General features: G+C 36.9%; 2 protein-coding genes and 1 pseudogene across 3 annotated transcripts; 1 reads left to right on the top strand and 2 right to left on the bottom strand.

Moving 5' to 3' along the window:
• Positions 1–151: 151 nt before the first annotated feature.
• LOC143888796 (uncharacterized) lies at positions 152–8,099 on the bottom strand. The gene is made up of 3 exons (XM_077393198.1): positions 7,298–8,099; positions 7,051–7,130; positions 152–253 (listed from the first exon to the last, which is right to left on the bottom strand). Exons 1-3 carry the CDS (start codon positions 8,097–8,099, stop codon positions 152–154), a joined length of 984 nt encoding a protein of 327 aa, XP_077249313.1.
• A 234-nt stretch (positions 8,100–8,333) lies between these two features.
• Positions 8,334–10,109, top strand: LOC143888190 (3-O-acetylpapaveroxine carboxylesterase CXE2-like). The gene is made up of 2 exons (XM_077392537.1): positions 8,334–8,896; positions 9,404–10,109. The coding sequence occupies exons 1-2, from the start codon at positions 8,393–8,395 to the stop codon at positions 9,917–9,919; spliced, it is 1,020 nt and encodes a 339-aa protein (XP_077248652.1). The 5' UTR covers positions 8,334–8,392; the 3' UTR covers positions 9,920–10,109.
• A 1,041-nt stretch (positions 10,110–11,150) lies between these two features.
• LOC143888191 (fructose-1,6-bisphosphatase, cytosolic-like) lies at positions 11,151–19,233 on the bottom strand (annotated as a pseudogene). The gene is made up of 12 exons (XR_013254501.1): positions 18,295–19,233; positions 16,350–16,397; positions 15,852–15,928; positions 15,694–15,755; positions 15,548–15,614; positions 15,163–15,276; positions 14,817–14,903; positions 14,283–14,353; positions 13,740–13,805; positions 12,286–12,372; positions 12,053–12,128; positions 11,151–11,264 (listed from the first exon to the last, which is right to left on the bottom strand). The product of XR_013254501.1 is annotated as a fructose-1,6-bisphosphatase, cytosolic-like (transcript).
• Positions 19,234–19,268: the final 35 nt, after the last annotated feature.

Raw genomic sequence — 19,268 nt, 5'->3', positions numbered from 1 at the left:
ATAAATTTGAGTTTTTCCCATTACATAAGAGACCTTGTTGAAGTTTCGATCTTTAAAATTAATGAAAGAGTATTTATGAGGAATGGACAATAGAGTGGAGGATACTGAGAAGCATACAGAGAAACATGGGGCTCACAGATTACACTTGTTTCTATTCAGCAACATAGAGTGCTTTTATTTCTTGGATGTCGTCATAGCTGCCAAGGTATATGGGAGACCGCTCATTGATATTTGTAGGAACCAAGTCAAGTGCCTGAAAAAATGGAGAATACCACCGATTATCATTATCATATCTATAACTATATAGCAGCAACATGCTTTAACTCCGTGAGCGGAAAAAGAATGAAAATATTCCAACATACCGTAGCTTCCCGTTTGGACTCTTTTTATCTGCAGGATACAAAAATATTCCCCCATAAAGCAATGTGCGGTGGACATCAGCTACCATGCTCCATACAATAGTAGTACAATTGGAATAAAAATCTATTTGCATAGAAAAATGGAAGGTTGCAAGGTAACTTTTCCTGTTCCTGTCTCACTTGTTTGTAGTGTCTGTTCACAGGTTATAAAAAAGAGAAGATTTATACCATACAACATTATGGTTTAATCCACAGCTACCACAAGTCTAAAAGGTTAAAGATTCAAAATTTTCCTGAATCATGAATGAATTTTCAAATAATTATGTGACAGCAACTCACCTAAGCGGCAATTTCAAAAACAAAGATCTCAGGTTTCGGAGACACATTCATCACATTCAAACAATGGGATATGGAACTTTTGAGGCAAGGCCTTCATATTTTCTACTAATATGTATGATATGGTTCCAAATTTGAGGATTGAAGAGATCCCTTTAAGTTAAGGCTCCATTTCTTTCGACGTAAAAATGAACGTAAAAACAGGTTTTGGTGGCGGCCACATCATCGAAGCCCAGGTTGTGCATAATGTAATGGTTGTGTATCCAAACAGGTTGTGGATGTGGATATATTTATGTGGTTGTTTGTATTCAAATGTAAACATGTGCGTTGTAGTGTAAATGTACCCAAATTTGGGGAGAAAAAAAAGGTATTTGATTGTCACTATTTCTGTACGAGCCGGTAATAGCTTTGATTGTTTTCTTTTATTCCCATGATGATTATTTTTCTTACATGCCTATTCTGTCACTATTTCTGTACAAGCTGGTAATAATATGTTCTCATTTAATTTATGGTTTTTTGATGTATTGTAGGTGATGCTTTTTTCGGAATGGTAGGAGATGTATTGCAGGTGATGATAGTCCAGATTGGAATTCATAAGACAAGTTATGGTGGCTGCAAGAGCGAGGAAGGGATGGTTGCTGCATTATTTACCATCATATTTTCATTTATAGACTTGGATATTTTGCATCTTGACAGTAGACTTGGGATTTTTAGTGTGTAGAATGTAGTTTGAGTAAGGTGATGTATGGTTTGGATGTTATTAATTGTTGTAACAAGATGTTATGGTTTGAATGGGATACAAATGAAAATTGAATGAAAGTCAGATTACAGTTGTATCCCAATATGATGGACTCATTTAGAATAATGGCATTTTTTTTTTAAAAAAAAATCTATATTTACCGACGGTCAGGACCGTTGGTGATTCTATCATTCATAGTATGGCCATACATTTTCACTGATGGTCCTTAAACGCCGGTGAATAACTCACAAAATGTCGTTAAATGATATATTCACCGATGGTCTTTAGCATCGTTGTATTTACCGATGGTCACAAAACGTCGGTAAATACACATATCAAAAGCCCATATGGATCTTTTAATGACGGTCATGACCGTCGGTGTAATATTACATACACCAACGGTTTACTTAAAACGTCGGTGATAACCATAACACCAACGTTTGTTTTTTTATTTTTAACGACGTTCATAAATGCTGGTATAATTGATAACACCAACGCTTTGAAGGAAACGTCGGTAAATACCTTTAGGCACGGTAGTATCATCAACGATCACTGAAAGCGTCGGTGTAAGTTACACGGACATTCATTGGCATATGCACCGATGGTCATGACCGTCGGTGAATGTCACTTTTCTTGTAGTGCCATTGCAAGCCAACTCAATAATCTTTTCCTTTAAGACAAAGCATTTCTCGATCGGGTGACTGACCACTCGATGGTAGCGACAGAACTTAGGGTCATTGCTTTGTCATGCTTCTTAAAGTGCACTTGCTCATCAGTCGTAACACAAACACACTACTCTATCTATGAATGAGGCCCTGGAGAGCAGCCCGCCCAACTCCACTTACTCTCATAACCTTGGTTCCTTTCTCTGGCACCTACATTCAAAACTGGGGAAACTTCTTTAGATCGGAGGGTTAGAATCATCCTATGGTAATGAATTTTTGGGCATGACTTATTTACATTGTGGCCCATCAAATGGACGGTTTGGATCATCCTATGGTGTGGGTTGTACCGTCCATTTTGAAAATTAGGGGGTGAGGGGTGAATTTATCACCGCCAAAAATGTGGCCCATCTAATGAGCGGTTTGGATCATAGTGCTGACGATACTCTACTTTTTTAATAAAGTCAAAAGTGCCTTCCTCAAAATACAGTAGTGATGATATCGTTTCCCATATTTAATACACTAGTAAAAAAATGCACGGGCCGACCAATAAAATAAATGAATCATATCATATCATCAAATAAGAAATTTTAATCTAGAAATCTCTAAAGAGGTTTAGATTGTAGAAGATCAACCCAGAGGCTTTTATTGTAGAAGAAGGTAGCCAACAACTAATACTCAGTACTTGATTTCTTTAATGGCAACAAACCACCCGAAGAGAAGAGAAAAAATTCCTAGAAACTTATTCTAGAAAATTCCTAGAAACTTATTCATTTCAAAATCCACATGGGAACAACAAATCAAATTTAAAAAGACAGACGATTTAACTAACAGACATTCCTAACTAAAAGCTTCAAAATCTACGTGGGAACAACAAACCAAATATTAAAATGACGCTATTTAGGCACAGACAGGTAATGGCCATCACAAAATCCAAACATATTTTCTTCCATTTGAAAGATCCATAATAATGCTGATGTGATTGTATACAATTCATAGTATTCAATTCATCACATTAAGTTTAATCATACAGTAAACATATTTAACATTGGAATGTTGGGCACAAAATCTGAACCCCAAAAAAAACTACTAATCAGAGAAATTGTTATTAAAGATTTATATTATCTAGGAGTACCGAACCCATAAGAATTATGAGAATTACACTGGCGCTTCCCTTCATGGATTGGTGATTGGTATCTAAGCACGATAGTTTCACAGTTATATTTACATAGTTTGACATGTGAGTGTAAATGACATGTGCTTGGGTCCTCAGAAAAATATAAATCAAACTTACAATCATTGACAGGCTCAATCATATACCTTGAACATCTCCAGGCACCAAAACATAGATTAGATGAAGTACGATCAAGTAGTGGATTTTCAATGTCATTAACTTTTGATATTCGTGTGGAGCATGATATTCATTTGGCCGTCGTGGTTCCTAATTATGACGAAAGAAATATGCATCCACGTGTAGAGACAGTAGCGAATATTAAAGGTTAAGTCATAAAAGCAAAAACTAATAAAATGAAGACCCCAAAAAGTAACAAACAAAATTGAAGGATTAATGGAACCTTTCACTGAATTGAGGAAAACATCATTCGTCATTGAGATTCATATAAGAGAAAAGCAAAAAGAAATGGGAAGAAACAGCAAAAAATTCCAAAGTTGAAGCAATGGCAGAAAACCTGTGCAATGAAAAGGCTGGAAGTTAATTAGATCGAGTAGGTACTCAGAAATTAAAATCCAATAAAATAAAGCCAGAACACAGGTCCATAAAGGGAAACTTTATTTTATTTTATTTTTAAGAGTTTTTTTTATAAAAATCCATTAATTCTTTCAAACTCATAGAAAGAATAGTTAAGCTTGGAAAAGAGCATTCAAATTCTGAAACAATATTTGCCTCCAATAACTGATTCTGAGATGAAATAAGTGTATAGAAGCCTCCACTTTTTATTACTCTCCATGAATTAACCATTGCTAAGAGAATCTAAAAAAGAGTTAAAAATTGAATTGGTGAATTAGTGAAATGGAAAATTGACTGAATTGATCCGCCAAAAAAATGCAAACCACAAAAGACACAAATACCAAACAAAAAAAATTTAATGTTTTCACTTAGTCTTCAACCTTCATCCGAAAATCCTTGTCATTGTATTTGGGGCTCCTTGAATCTGTCCAAAACCGACCCTCTATTCTGTTCCTCTAACTCCTCTTTCCATGAAATAATTTTACTAGTGATTAGAGAAACGAAAATACCGGATAGAGATTCAGAAATTGAAGGATAAGATAGACATATATCTTCCCTTTTTGTGAATACTGTAATAACCATGTGAAGCTGCGAATAATAATTAAGAAAAAACCAAGTTTTGGAAGACCAAGAACGTAAATAGAGCAAGGGGAGGGGCAAAACTCGATTCCAAAAGGGTAACAGCAAAATCAAGAGCCTAATCTTAAAAAATATTCAATAACCCTAAGGCTGTGTTCATTTAAGATTGTGACAACTGAAAACGGATTGGGGTGAGTCCAATTGGTCAGAGCAAAAAACATTGATCAAGTAAATAAAAACCCAATTCCGAAAACATGAGAAAAATACAAATTGCCAAAAACACATAAACCCAAACTTCAAAAATCAGAGAGAAAGAAAGCAGACGATGTTGAAACAAAACTATGAAAGATACAATTATTAAAAAGCTAACACAAAACGGAAAGTAAACATTCAGATGGAAAGAGCATGCTTGTATATTACCCGTGCAATCAAAACTCTCATCTGAAAACCTAAAGAGTGAATCTGAAATTTTAGTCCTGGAACTGTAAAAACAGAAATAGATAACTGACCAGCTTTGAATGAATATCTAAAGATATTAATGCAAAATGTTGTATTTTGGATACACCCACATGTAAAGCAACCGCTAATTTTGAATATTCAGTTAATAACACAACACTCTACTTACAACCCACCAATGTGTGTTAAGTTCTTTCTTCACAGGTGCTGCCTTTTGGAGAGAAACCCGGAAAAAAAAAACAAAGATCAATACCTATTGAATATATGCGTAAAAAATAAAGAGAAGTATCTATGCATGAACCGTAGCTGCTGAACCTTGCAGAGACAGGGATCAAAGTTTTATTCCATTTAAACATACATAGTAAAAGATGGAATAACACATTACATTCTTCACAGTAAATCATATAACGGTCCTGTGTGTCCAAACATAAAGAGGTTCCTTTCACTTTACTGAAGTTCATGTGTGACAGTTTTGAGTGCATGTAATTTTTTTATTTTTATTTTTGAAAAACCGCAACTGAAATTATGTGTTAAAATAAACAGATATTGGATATTGAGGATGGTATATATGTGTTAAAATAAACAGATATTGGATATTGAGGATTGTGAAAAAACAATCATAATTAAAATTTTCTTAAAAATTAAATTTTTACATGGAAACAATAAATGAGGTGATGACCCTTTCTTGAAAAGTAATCATCCTCCCTAAAATGGACTAAATTCAACCAAAGAAAATAACGGAAAAAGTAAATTATAAAATCAATGACCCTAAAATGGGCCTAATTTAACCAAAGAAATTAAAAAAAGTAGGAGTTTTTGCACAAAAAAAAAAAGTAACTTGCTATGCACTATTTGCAAAAAGAGTAACATAGTTCGCTAATTTGCAATAGAAATGGCATTTGGCCATTTTTAGCAAATTGGGTAAGTTGACGGTCTCTAGACCGAATTCAAACATTTGATTTTAAAGGTTAGGGTAGTTCCGCAAATTAGGATGTAAATAGGTTATGCCCCAAGAATTTTAGGGGTGGGATAATGATACTCCCAAACCCCCTTATTTTTAGAGCTTTTATCTCGTGTAACCTTGCATAGTTCAGTATTTTTCAAAAGGTACTATACGGCAAACCATAGGATGATCCAAACCATCCATTTGATGGGCCACAACGTAAATAGGTTGTGCCCCAAAAATCATTTCCATAAGATGATCCCTTTCTTGAAAGTAATTATCCTCAACAGTTCCTAAAATGGACTACATTAAACAAAAGAAAACAAAGAAAAAGTAATTTGTAAAATCAATTTGTCCCTAAAAGGGGCTAAATTTAAGCAAACAAATAAAACAATTAATTTGTAAAAAAATGACAAAGAAAAAGGAAAGAAAGCAATGGATGAAAGCAGAAATAAATTTGCTACAATAATCGAATTCCATGTAACAATATAATTTTTTGAGGCATTCTATCAAACAGGTGGTATGCATCTAATAAATCCATACTAAATTGTACAATGACCAATCTGCGCTTTTTTTCTCAAAGAAGTAGATGCTAAAGCCTGAGCTTTTTTCTTGATATTCAAGAAGCATCAACGACCCAACAAATTTATAAAATGCAAGCAAAACCATAAATGGACTTTGCAAAACCATAAATGGACTTTGTATAAGTGGTTCATAATCCATGGATCTCTTTGTTATACACAGCACAAAGATAAAAGCAGCACAGATAAATCCACGGAGGTGAAATTAAAATGTCTATACTCAAAACACAACTGAAATATCTCTTACATGACACATGAGAGACAGAGAGAGAGAGAGAGTGAGAGAGAGAGAGGAAATATATTAAAGAAAGTGGAGGTACGATTTTACCCTTCCATATAGGCATAGAGAGGGATAGCAACCCAGGGGCATACAAGGAAGTGGCACATTTTCTCTTCTGCCAGTGAGATGCATCAAACAGAGAGCCTTGAGGGGAGGTCTAAAAAGAGATAAGGTCATTAAATTGACGATTTTACGCTCCCATCAGTTCTCATGGAAATAGATTTAGCATAGCATTAAAGGGTTTGATGGTAAGAGGGTAATGCGTACGTGTAATTATGAGAAAAAAAAAAGAAAAAATTTGGAATTTTCTTCCTTTTTTTTTTTTGTTTGTTTTGGATGGGTAAGCTGGGGTTAGGCAAGACCCCTACCAGGTTCATTGATGAATAAGCAAGCACATCAAAAGGGCCTTCAGAGCCAAAGCAAAGGGATGAAAATCCCAAAACTAGAACTAGAACAAATGAAAAAGTCAACCAGTGCCTACAATCTCAAAAACAGAGTTCCATTTCGGTCGTCGTCAACGACCGAGAGAAGAAGGGGGGGGAGCAAACAGCACTTGGGTGGGGCAACCTTTCCATGGGAATGATCTTTTGGAGAGGAGGTCAGCAACAGAGTTACCTTCTCGCCATATATGGGTGATGCGCCATTTATTGAAATGCGACAGGAGGTCCCGGATATGAATAATCACATTTATCTTCTTCCAGGGCGGAGGTATGGATCCTTGAACAACATCCACAGCGTATTTTGAATCAGATTCTATCCAGATGTTGGTGTGGTCCAGGCACATAGCAAGGCGAATTCCTCTTTCGATAGCCAGAATTTCAAGTTCAAATATTTCTTCCTTGTCAACATTTTCTGAGAACATGGAGTGAATCATTCCTTTTGAGTCCCTAATGAGTCCTCCCAACCCTCCTCCCTCTGCTTCCAAAGAAGCATCAGTATTAAGTTTGAGCTCCGACTCTTCCGGAGGAATCCATGAGCAAAATTTGTTGGTGCAGGTTTCTGGATTGAACTTATATTTAAAATTAATTACCGACGCAATGTTCCATGGAGAAGCTTTGTCTTTGATCATCAGGGCATTTAACCTGATACTGATATCTGATAGAATGGCTTTCAGCAAAATACGCTTGTGTCTTAATTTGTTCTCAAATGTTCTCTGGTTTCTTTCCAGCCACAGGTTGTGAATTAAGGAACTAAAACAGAGCTTTAAGGCTGTGGAGGCTTGACCTTTACCTTTTGAGTGGAGATAGATCCATTCTTCTTCATCTACAAGAGATCGCAGGAGGTTTCTATGATACCCGCTTCTCCAAAGAATCATCTTCCATATCCAAGCAGAGTAGCTACATTTAAAGAACAAATGATCGATAGATTCACGCTCAGATTTGCAGAGGGTGCAGATGGGGTCGATGACTATTCCCATTTCTTGGATTTTGTTTTTAGTGCTCAGTTTGTATTTCAGGGCTTTCCAAGATGGGGTCGGGGAATATGACCTGCACGGAATTTTCTTCCTGCTATATAGTAGTAGATGGGTGCCTTCATTTCCCATATTTTAATACACGTACCCAAATATTCCACGATCGTGGGACCCACAAATTGTCCCGAACCACCAACAAATTAGTCAACGACGATGGCTTGTCAGAACTTATCTCTTTCATTAAACTTTCAGTCCTCTTCTAACTTTCAACTGTTCAAACCAGAAAAAGAGAGAGCACCATGAAAGAAGGCGAGGGAGAAAGAGAGAGCATCATGAAAGCAGGGGAGGGAGTTTCATCTCCCGAAAAGCCCGAAGATTCGTTGGACTCCTTGAAGATCCTCCACAATCTATATGTCTCGAATACCCGACCCTCCACTTTCCTCCCTACTTCTTTTCCAATCGGAGAAGAAGACTCTGATGCTTCCCATTCCCGACCCGTCTTCTCCAAAGACGTACCCCTTAATCATGCTAACAAAACCTGGGTTCGTCTCTTTCGACCTGCAAATTCTCATGAAAAGCTCCCCATCATAATCTATTTTTATGGAAGTGGATTCGTCCTTTCTAGCGCAGCAGCTACATTATTCCATGACTCCTGCGAGCGGATGGCGAAGGAATTACCCGCTCTTATCGTTTCGGTGCAGTACCGACTCGCGCCAGAGAATCCACTTCCCGCTGCTTATGACGACGCACTCGATGCAATCCGGTGGGTCCAACACCAACATTCGGGCGAGCCATGGTTGAAGGTTTTGTGAAACAACTAATTACTCCTTAAGCTGTTGTAGATGGCGTTATTTAACTTTTTTATACTTTAACACTCCTCCTCATGTGTGGCCACTCTTTTTAGGGTTGATCAATATGTGGCACATGTGGCTTCTCTTTCGAGTTCGCCATTAAATATGGAATTTTAATATCAAGGAGTTTTGAACCCAAGACCTTGGCTTCCGGAATGGTGGAAGCCATACTCAATCGAAATGTTATCCGAACGCATCTCAAGTAGTTGTAGTAAAACCTGACCTATTGACCCTTTGGCTTTTCCAGCGATACCAACATATCTAAGTAATTGCCGCTCTGTCACACCATAATGGAAACATAATTTTTGTTTTTCTTCTAGGCGAATATGCTATTGAGATCTTTTCCCCTAACGTTACACTCGAACACATGATGTGGTGGCTGCTCTGATAACATGTGCAACAACCAATTACTCCGAAAGCTTAAGCTATGGCATTATTTGATCTTTTTTACTTGAACAGGCTTTTGGTGATTTCTCTCGTTGTTTTCTTATGGGTGTAAGTGCGGGCGGCAACATAGCCTACCGTGCTGGCTTGTGCGCAGTGGGCTTGGACGACCTTCAACCGTTGAAGATAGTGGGGCTGATCTTGAACCAGCCTTATTTTGGTGGGGTTGAGAGGACTGAATCGGAGCTAAGATTGGAAAATAACCGGAACTTGCCACTCTATGCTTCTGATCTGATGTGGCGTATGGCTCTGCCGGATGGGGCAAACAGGGACCACGAATATTGCAACCCTATGGCTAACAAGGAAGGTGATGGAAGAGAGGTGATGCTACCAAAATGCTTGGTGATTGCTTGTGGAGGAGACCCACTGTTTGATCGTGACTGTGAATTTGTGAAGATGCTGGAAAGGCTTGGGGTCAACGTGGTGGCCCGATTCGACGAGGATGGTTGCCATGGCGCCGAGTTCCATGATGCCCAAAAGGCCCAGGCTATGTTGGTGAACGTTCAGGAATTCATCTACTTCTCCTCTTGATGACAATGATGATGTTTAGATGTTTTGGTTTAATACTTTTCACTTCTTTACATTGGCATTTGGCTTTAATAGTATTGTATTCATGCATTTTCTTCCTTTGATAATATCATGGTGCCGACTAGTCTCTTCATAAAAGATTAAATAGCACCGGCTCCATCAACTTAAGTTTTTGGAGTAATTAGTTGTTTAACATGGTATCAGACCAAATTCTGGGCTCAGAACTCCTTTATTTTAAATATTCACTTGTAATAGCCAACCATTACAACCGAAAAGAGGGATCACATGTGCTACGTGTATGCTAACCCAAAGTACAAAAGATTAAATAATGCCATCTCTATCAGTTTAAGCTTTTGGAGTAATTGGTTGTTCAACTATTGTTTTTAGGTTTCCAAGATCCCAATTCCTCAAATCCCAGGTCGTGGCTTGTGTGCAAGGTGCGTTCGACAACTATTCTGATTCTATTTTTATTTTATTTTTAGTTCTTATTCTTGATTTTGTTTTTATTTTGATACCGATTCTAAAGACTTAGAATCATGTCTGGTTACTGGCATTAAAAAAAAAATGATTTTTTTTTTTTGAAATAGAATTACATTTGGCTAATAAAATTGATTATTAAAGTAGAAAATCAAGCGCAATACTGTCATTATAATTTACTTTTTACAATATAATAATATAATAAGAATTCTGATATTGACACCACCATGTTTTAATAATTACACAAACTCGAGCTTGTCTTCTCTTTTTCTAATTGTGTGTTTTCTTTTGATAGTGAAGTTCCAGAACTCACCATGTACCTACATGGATGTATCTGTGAACATTGATAAACTAAAATATCAATGGAACTGATTCTTCTTGCATTTAGGTCTTTCTGTTTCTGCAAACAAAATTTTATAGCAATGGTTTTTTCCAACACAATTACTATTAAGGAATAGAGTTTTTCATTTGCTCCAAAATGATAGTAGCAAACTCTGATTTCTCTACGATAAACCTGGATTGACAGAAACAAAAAGATTTAAGTGTGCAAAAATCATGCTTGTTAGGAATGTGATTCACCCATAAATCTTGTGAGTTACCACATGGGAATGTAATTCACACATGAATTAGAGTTTTTCTCTTTACATAAGAGACGTTGTTGAAGTTTTGAGCTTTAAAATTAATGACAAGTATTTATGAGGAATGTACAATAGTGGAGGGTACTGAGAAGGATACAGAGAAACATGGGGTTTACAGATTACGCTTGTTTCTATTCAGCACCATAGAGTGCTTTTATTTCTTGGATGTCATCATAGCTGCCAAGGAATATGGGAGACCGCTCGTGGATCTTTGTAGGAACCAAGTCAATTGCCTGCAAAAATGGAGGATACCATTAGTTCATTATCTGTTGTTAGTCAAATTAAGATATAACCAAAACTTGAAGGCGATATACTAGGAAGATGATCTTGGCTTGATGAACAGAAACAACCATGAACTAATCCACACGTGGCATATGGGCTTAGTGATTGGGAATGTTGATATGATGGGCCATCACAGGGAAATCCAGTGGGTCCAGGTCTGATGCCAAACGGAGATCTCATTTGCAAGATCTAAGTGTGCAAAAATCAATGGCTTAAAGATACCAATCGGACAATTTTTCCTTCATGCTTGATCAAAGGTCTGGAATCATCAGCTAAGGGTGGGATCAAGGGTAATAGGCCAAACTTGTGATGGTCAACAGAAATTATAAACCCGATTGATGTCCACATGTTAGATGGGTCCTTGCTGTTCATGGTCGTTTTCCTTAACGAAAAGGATGTTCCTCTTAAGGCCATGTTTGGATTACGAGAAAAACACATTTACGACGGAAACTCTTTTTCTGAAATTTTTTTTCTTTCCACAATTTAGAGGTAAATGTTATGATTATATTTAATTTAGAGGGATATTATCATAAATTGAAGGTCGCTCTACATAAAAATTGAACAGCGTAGATTTAAGTTCATCTTTTTCTGAGTAAAAAAGTAGGCATGTTAGAAATATTTTTCTTTCCAAGCATTTTTCTCCAAACAGGTCTAAAGGATACTTACATTTTGAAGTGTGGAATGGAGTGTAACACATGGATAATATTAATAGGTTTTTAGAGAATATGATTTCCCATACCCGTTGTTTGCCCGTGAAAGCTTGACCGCCTGCTTGTTCCATCAAGAAAGACATTGGAAATACTTCATATAGAACACTGCATCATAAGATGCATATCAAACTCACGAAACTATTCTGAATAGCTTTATTATATAAGGGCATGCCACTGATTATCATTATCCTATCTATAATTATATAGCAGCAACATGCTTGAACTTCGTGAGTGGAAAAAGAATGAAAATATTCCAACATACCGTAGCTTCCCGTTTGGACTCTTTTTATCTGCAGGATACAAAAATATTCCTCCATAAAGCAATGTACGGTGGACATCAGCTACCATGCTGCATACAATAATAGTAATATTAGACTAAAAATCTATTTGCATAGAAAAAAGGAAGGCTGAATGCAAATTTTCCTGTTCCTGCCTCACTTGTTTGTAGTGTCCATTCACGGGTTATAAAAAAGAGAAGATTACACCATACTCACAACATTATGGTTTAATCTACAGCTACCACAAGTCTAAAAAGTTGAAAATTCAAAATTTTCTCAAATCATGAATGAATTTTCAAATAAGGAAAAATTATAGATACACCCCCTCAACTATGGCCAAATTCCACTTCTAACCCCGTGGTATCAAGGTACCAAAGACACCCCCCTAGTTTTCAATAATGCTTGTTATGTGACGGGGTGGACGGGAACGAAGAAGTTGTCAAGGGTGTCTGATGAATTTTGAACTATAGCGTGAAAAGTTAGGGGGGTCTATTTGGCCATAGTTGAGGGGGTGTATCTGTATTTTCCCTTCAAATAATTATGTGACAGCAGCTCACCTAAGTGGCAATTTCAAAACAAAGATCTCAGGTTTCGGAGACACATTCATCACATTCAAGCAATGGGAAACGGAACTTTTGAGGCAAGGCCCTCATATTTTCTACTAATATGTATGATATGGTTCCAAATTTGAGGATTGAAGAGATCTCAATCCTTTAAATGCCAGTTACCGTGCATACCAAGTAAACCTCTACCATTTAAGGATGTGTGCCAACTTCTAGGAAATTAGGATCTGTTACCAATGCTAATTGCTACGAACCGAATGTCCAATCTTTGGGTGGGTTGTCATATTCTGCTGAAAGGGAATGCCTCTGTTTTTGTAGAGAGGTAATTGTCAAACCCCTTTGCACTTTCTCTTCTTTGTTGAGATAATTTATAATATAAAAAGTATACATCAAGAAAGAAGAGTATACCTTATTTCCCATGACGTATAAGAATTATCTATGAGAAACAAGGATTTTAGAACCGGACCAAGTCTCATGGCAACCAAGCTGATGTGAATCTGATTCTAAACCTCACCATCAGAGAACTAAAAGCAGGACAAGTCAACAGATAGCACCAAATAGCTAGGATTCATTTTGTTACATGTATTTCAATGTCTGGGAGAATCAGATCAGATTTAGTATCAACTAAATAAAGAGTAAAAAATTTAAAGCTTATCCGTTTAGTGATGGAACTCAGAAAAGATGAGATATTGTACATCTCATGCAAAAATTGTCAAAATATATGAACCTTACACTTTCCTCAATCATTATGGTGTCATCTTTTCCTAGTGGAGATGCATGGATAATTAATTCATCTGGATAGTCGTTTTGATCTCCATCTCAGAAAGAGCAAGAATTCCAGCTCATACATATGGCAGGATAGAGTATCCAAATACCTTCCAATGTATCTCAGAGACTTTGAAGGTGAACCGTCCTTGGGAAACTTGCATTTCTCCACATACCTGTAATGTTATGCAAGAACCCCCTAAGTAACTAATAAAACTGTAAAAATCTGAAAATTGATTTGTATGTACATTGCTGTCGGTTCGTCCCAGTTCTTTGCATTTCCTTCATTCACTGAATAGATTTTTCTGGAACTCAGAAAAGATGAGATATTGTACATCTCATGCAAAAATTGTCAAAATATATGAACCTTACACTTTCCTCAATCATTATGGTGTCATCTTTTCCTAGTGGAGATGCATGGATAATTAATTCATCTGGATAGTCGTTTTGATCTCCATCTCAGAAAAAGCACAAATTCCAGCTCATACATATGGCAGGATAGAGTATCCAAATACCTTCCAATGTATCTCAGAGAGTTTGAAGGTGAACCGTCCTTGGGAAACTTGCATTTCTCCACTTACCTGTAATGTTAAGCAAGAACCCCCTTAGTAACTAATAAAACTGTAAAAATCTGAAAATTGATTTGTATGTACATTGCTGTCGGTTCGTCCCAGTTCTTTGCATTTCCTTCATTCACTGAATAGATTTTTCCTTTCTTTGGAATCTACATGGTACGGAAATAAAACAAATAAACAATGACAACCGCTAAATTACCATAGGGACCAATGAAAAGTTGCAATAAACCATCCAATAACACACAAACTAATATAAAATACAATCCATGTCATTTTGAAAAATCAGACTCTACTTTTTTCTTTTTTTTTTGATGGGTAAATCAGACGCTACTTGATAGTAAACTGTATGCATATTAATTATATTAATCCGAAAACTATCTAGGAAGAGAACCGAATGTATGGCTTAATAGCACAGAAACTCAGAAAGACAATCCATATCATTCCCAAAACTCAGACCCAACTTGATATGGAGCTGCATGTATGATTTATCTGAAAACTAGCTAGGAAGAGTAGACATTCAGAGCATATCTCAAAAAATGAAAGGATAAAAGTGCATTGAAGATGGATACTGGTTTTAAGTGAGAATATCCAACATTCCACCACCATACGCACCTTTATGTCCGGATGAGTCAGTATGAACTCCCCAAGAGATGGATCAAGAGTGAAACCATTGACGCCGCTTCCAGTGCTCAGCACAAACTGGAACATAGAACTTCTGAAATGATGATTGCATCAAAACTGAAGCACAAGGCATGACCATTGGTTCCATAGAGACAATGGGGTTGTGCATGCTAGGATATGACCAGATACACCCAGTTTATGGAACCAACTTTAGAAGTTAAGAAATTAAAGTTGATGGTGCATGTCTTTTGTGGTTCACGCCTTCATGACAACATAGTAACATACTACCATATGAAGACGGATGAGGGAAAAAAGGAGGATGGTGTTTAATATGTACCGTGCAAGAGCTTCCATACATGCAATAGCCAGCCGCTAGCATATTCTTCCCAGGTTGCAACACATCATCCAGATTTGGCTCATTATCATGTCTCATCATATATATCCCAAAGATCTAGAGGCAAAAAGAAGATTTGACCATTATAATCATCACCATCAAAGTGAGCTTTTTCAAGAGATACATTGTAATGATAGTTTACAGTTAGTAGCATTCAAGACAACAATATCAGGGAAGTACCACTCTCTGGTGATTTCTTTATTTCATACTTATACACTGGAGAAAGAAGGAAGCACAATTTGAACAAGGATGATTTTTACCTATAAAAGTAGAAGAAAATATCAACCATGCACCGTATGAAAGAAAGACAATGGGATGAAGGTCATACAGTTCCAATGGAAACACCACAGTCAATGTTAGAGGATCCATCCAATGGATCAAAAACAACGCAATACCTGCACAATTAGCAAGAGCTCAAACCGAATTTGTAACTGTGTCAGGTTTAAGATTTAACAGGACTTTTTGAAAACTAGCCTCCCACGCTTGGATGGCTCCACAAATGTTGCCTCCTCATCCTCTTCTGAAACAAGAATGCTCTGCATAAATAGTTGATAACCTTAAAACATTAAATGAATACTTCACCAAATGCACATATTTTTTTAGTAACATAATTCACAGATTGCAAAACTTACTGTTCGGCCACTGCTTATCAGAGGGCCTTGACGAAAACATCATTCGAAAGAACATCCAGTTTCTTTTGCTCTTCACCCTACATTTGACGTGGAAAACATCCATAAGTACAGATTATCAAATCCAGTATGATTCTCATCCACACAAAGAGGCGATCATTAGAAAAGAAGAAAAGCTCGATGTGAAGAATGTTTAAACTGTCTTAAGGATTTGTTATTTCAAAAATGAAATATGATTAGAAAATAGCAGGTATCCTGAAAACCCATTCAATCCGAATCTACAATTTGTCCAAAATTTCAGTCCATCATGTCTAATGGGCTTGCATTTCATTGAGAAATAAACAGTGCTTTGACATAATAAGAAATAAGCAGCTGGGCAATAAGTATGTGTGTGTGTGTGTGTGTGTGTGTGTGTGTGAGAGAGAGAGAGAGAGAGAGAGAGAGAGAGAGAGACATTAGTGTAAAAGAAAATCCCCTGTTCAAAATCCATAGAAGACTTGCCTGAACATTAGTCTCTCCAGCAAGACCGATGAGTTTTGCGAGACCTGCCTGTTTAAGTAAATATAACAAAGATAAGCCAAAGCATAGAAAAAATAAAAAATAAAAAATTAGACAGATTAGAAAGCAGATAAAAAAGGGCGGCCCAGTGCACGAGGCTCCTGCCATTGCGGGGTGTGGGGAGGCATTAGAAAGCAGATGCGCAAGAAAAAGAAAAGTAAAGAATGCAAGTTCTGATATAACAGCCTTACAAAATGGATTTTGAAAACATCATATGAACCCGACCAGCAATAGAAGTTTCTCCATAACTTCTGCATTTGGATTTCTATCTTAAACTAGCACATGTCTTATCAGCCATTGAAAATTTTCTTTGGAAGCACCTTCAATAGGCCTTGAAAAGAGCTAACATCATGTGGTGTTTCATGAATTTCATTAGAGGGACCATCATGTGTAAACTACACTGGTGAGCATCAGCATTCACACCAAAATCTCGCTCAGGCAAACATGTTCAGTATCTTAGAATCTCTAAATCATGAGGAAGACAATGTCTTGGCAAAAAAAATTCAAGAAGAAGATGTTCGTAGGAGTCAGGTGGAAGGCATTCAAAATTGTCCTCCCATTGACACCACCAAGGCAGCCACAAGTAATACAAATCAGCCCAATAGCATTATGATTGGGACTCAAATAGAGTACTCCTCCTCCCAGGAAGAGTCAGATCAGGAAGCGAATGAAGAACTCCCCCAACAGAAGAAAATTAAGCCCCCCCCCCCCCCCCCCCCATCAAAGAAAATCAAAATCTCCAAAGGTTCAGAAGTTGAGGAAGAGTCAGAGAGCAAGAAAGTTTAGCTAGAAGATGAAAGACACCTTTCAATAGGGTCTAAAATTCAATTGAGTATGGGGACTGTCTCTAGAGGTCACATGTATTCTCTCTTCTCTTACTAGTTTGGAGTTTCGTTATCAAGGGTATTGTCTCCTTGGTTGTTCTGCCCCTTCCTTAAACATGTTTTAAGGATTGGGATGTGGTCTTGTTCCTTCACTGTATCATCTTTCTTATATTAATATTCTGGTAGGGGTCTGCCTAATCCCAGCTTACCGATAAAAAAAAAATGTGTAAACTACACAATAATATCCGTTGTATAATCAATTATCCAACTTCCATTCCTAAAACAATATATGATTGTAAACCGCTCTGAGAAAATCAAGCAATATCTCAAGATCTTTCATGAATATATGCTTGGATGATGACTAACTATCAATTAATGCTTCTGTTCTCAGCCCCTCACAACAATTTTTCTTATATTTAAGACAATTTTGCAATTAAAATCATTTATCGAGTTCTTTCTTTATCCAATCTATGCTACACAATGTCATCAAAATTTAGTAGTGTTCTGCACTAAAATCCTTATTCCCAACCATTTGAAAAAAAAAAAAAATTTAATAAATAAATTAACAGACCTTCATTCACTTCCTACTGATAGGATTCTCCTTATTCTAAAATCAACCAATTCTACAAGTCTGTAAAATTGTATTTTTCAAAACCTAGATGACTACTGATCAGATTCTCCAATGGACTCACCGAAATCTCAATCCTTCAACAGAAAACAAACAACTCCATGTTAGGTTTAGATTCTCCAATTGACTGACCGAAATAAGTAGATCTGACCGTTGGATCTAAAGTTTGATTGTGGTAGGTTGTTTAGATTAGAATTACCATTCTTATGCTTATCCTTATTTTCTATCATGTTCATCTGTAAGTGCTTATATAAGCACTGATTATTGATTATTGCTAATGAAGATTAATAGAAATCCTAAATTTATCAGTCTAAACAGAAGAAATAGGAATTAAAGAAAAACCACTACATTCCTGCTAGCAACTGAATCCAATGAAACTATCCCTAATAAACAGACAGAAAGGCCAAAACAGATAAGAAATGAAAGAAGAAGAGACCTTGTTAACGGCCGTGCAAACGAATTTGCATCCAAGAACGATGTGACTGAGGAGAATACTGAAATCTCCTCGCGATTCAGGATACTTTGATTGCTCGTTCAGAACATGACGAGTAATCGTCATTAAATCCGTTCTATGAGCTTCCGCTGCATGATCCATGGCTGGAAAATCTCAAAAGGAGATGAAGCAAAGCTAGGGCTAGGGTTAGGGTTTCGAAGCAGCTGTTTTCTAAAGAAATTAGGGTTTTGAGGAAAAGAATCTAGTACTAATGGAGAGCAGAGGGAAAATCTTGTGAAGGTATACATAGAGAGAGATGGAAAAGGATAGGGCTGTCTGGTGTCAATAGAAGTGTCGAGAGACACGTGTCAGTTCTGCCATGAATGAACGCTCCTGGTCTCGCTGAAGATAACGTCTCGTCGTCTCCTTTCTCTTCTCTCTACTGGTTTTTGTCTTTCTGTTATTAGTCTCCAAACCTCGACCCAACCAACTACTCAATTTGAGAGGGAATGTTCCAAAATTGATACTGCCGGGAATAAGAGTATGGTATTTTGGTAATTTCCTTTTTTTTTATCGTTTACTTAAAATGTGGGCCCTGTCCGAATAGGCTATCCTGCTAGTATAGTTGTAGACTTGTAGACGTGAAAGGAGGATGGCAATTGGCAAGTCTAGTCTATCAAAGAATAACATAAACACGGATTTGCTATTCCCAATGGTGGAATGGGATGATCAAACTTGGGATTAGCATCTGAATGTATTTCGCTGGAGTCGAGCCCACAACAACTTGTTCTAAAGCATGGAGTTCCTCCAACATCATCACCTTGGCTCTGCTTGGAAGATTAGCATCTTTCTAGTGGATATTTTACATGTTGGATGGCATAGAATATCTGTTTTCAATTGGATGGATAGGGCTTGTAAGGTGTACAGGTATCTAATTCCAACTAGACATAATCCCTTTCCAACTTTTAAGGCTTTAT

This window comes from Tasmannia lanceolata, unplaced genomic scaffold, assembly GCF_043159265.1.
Source record: "Tasmannia lanceolata isolate RefF3 unplaced genomic scaffold, GAP_Taslan_0.1 ptg000012l, whole genome shotgun sequence".
Classification (NCBI taxonomy): Eukaryota; Viridiplantae; Streptophyta; class Magnoliopsida; order Canellales; family Winteraceae; genus Tasmannia; species Tasmannia lanceolata.
The sequence above is the reverse complement of the archived record's forward strand: the minus strand, read 5'-3'. Positions and strand labels throughout refer to the sequence as shown.

Coding starts and splice junctions, on each gene's coding strand:
- LOC143888190 (XM_077392537.1), top strand. CDS start 8,393: ATGAAAGAAGGCGAGGGAGAAAGAGAGAGCATCATGAAAGCAGGGGAG. Junction 8,897..9,403: donor CGGGCGAGCCATGGTTGAAG/GTTTTGTGAAAC, acceptor TTACTTGAACAG/GCTTTTGGTGATTTCTCTCG.
- LOC143888796 (XM_077393198.1), bottom strand. CDS start 8,099: ATGGGAATAGTCATCGACCCCATCTGCACCCTCTGCAAATCTGAGCGT. Junction 7,131..7,297: donor CACCCATATATGGCGAGAAG/GTAACTCTGTTG, acceptor CATTTGTTCTAG/TTCTAGTTTTGGGATTTTCA. Junction 254..7,050: donor CTTATTCATCAATGAACCTG/GTAGGGGTCTTG, acceptor CCATTTTTTCAG/GCACTTGACTTGGTTCCTAC.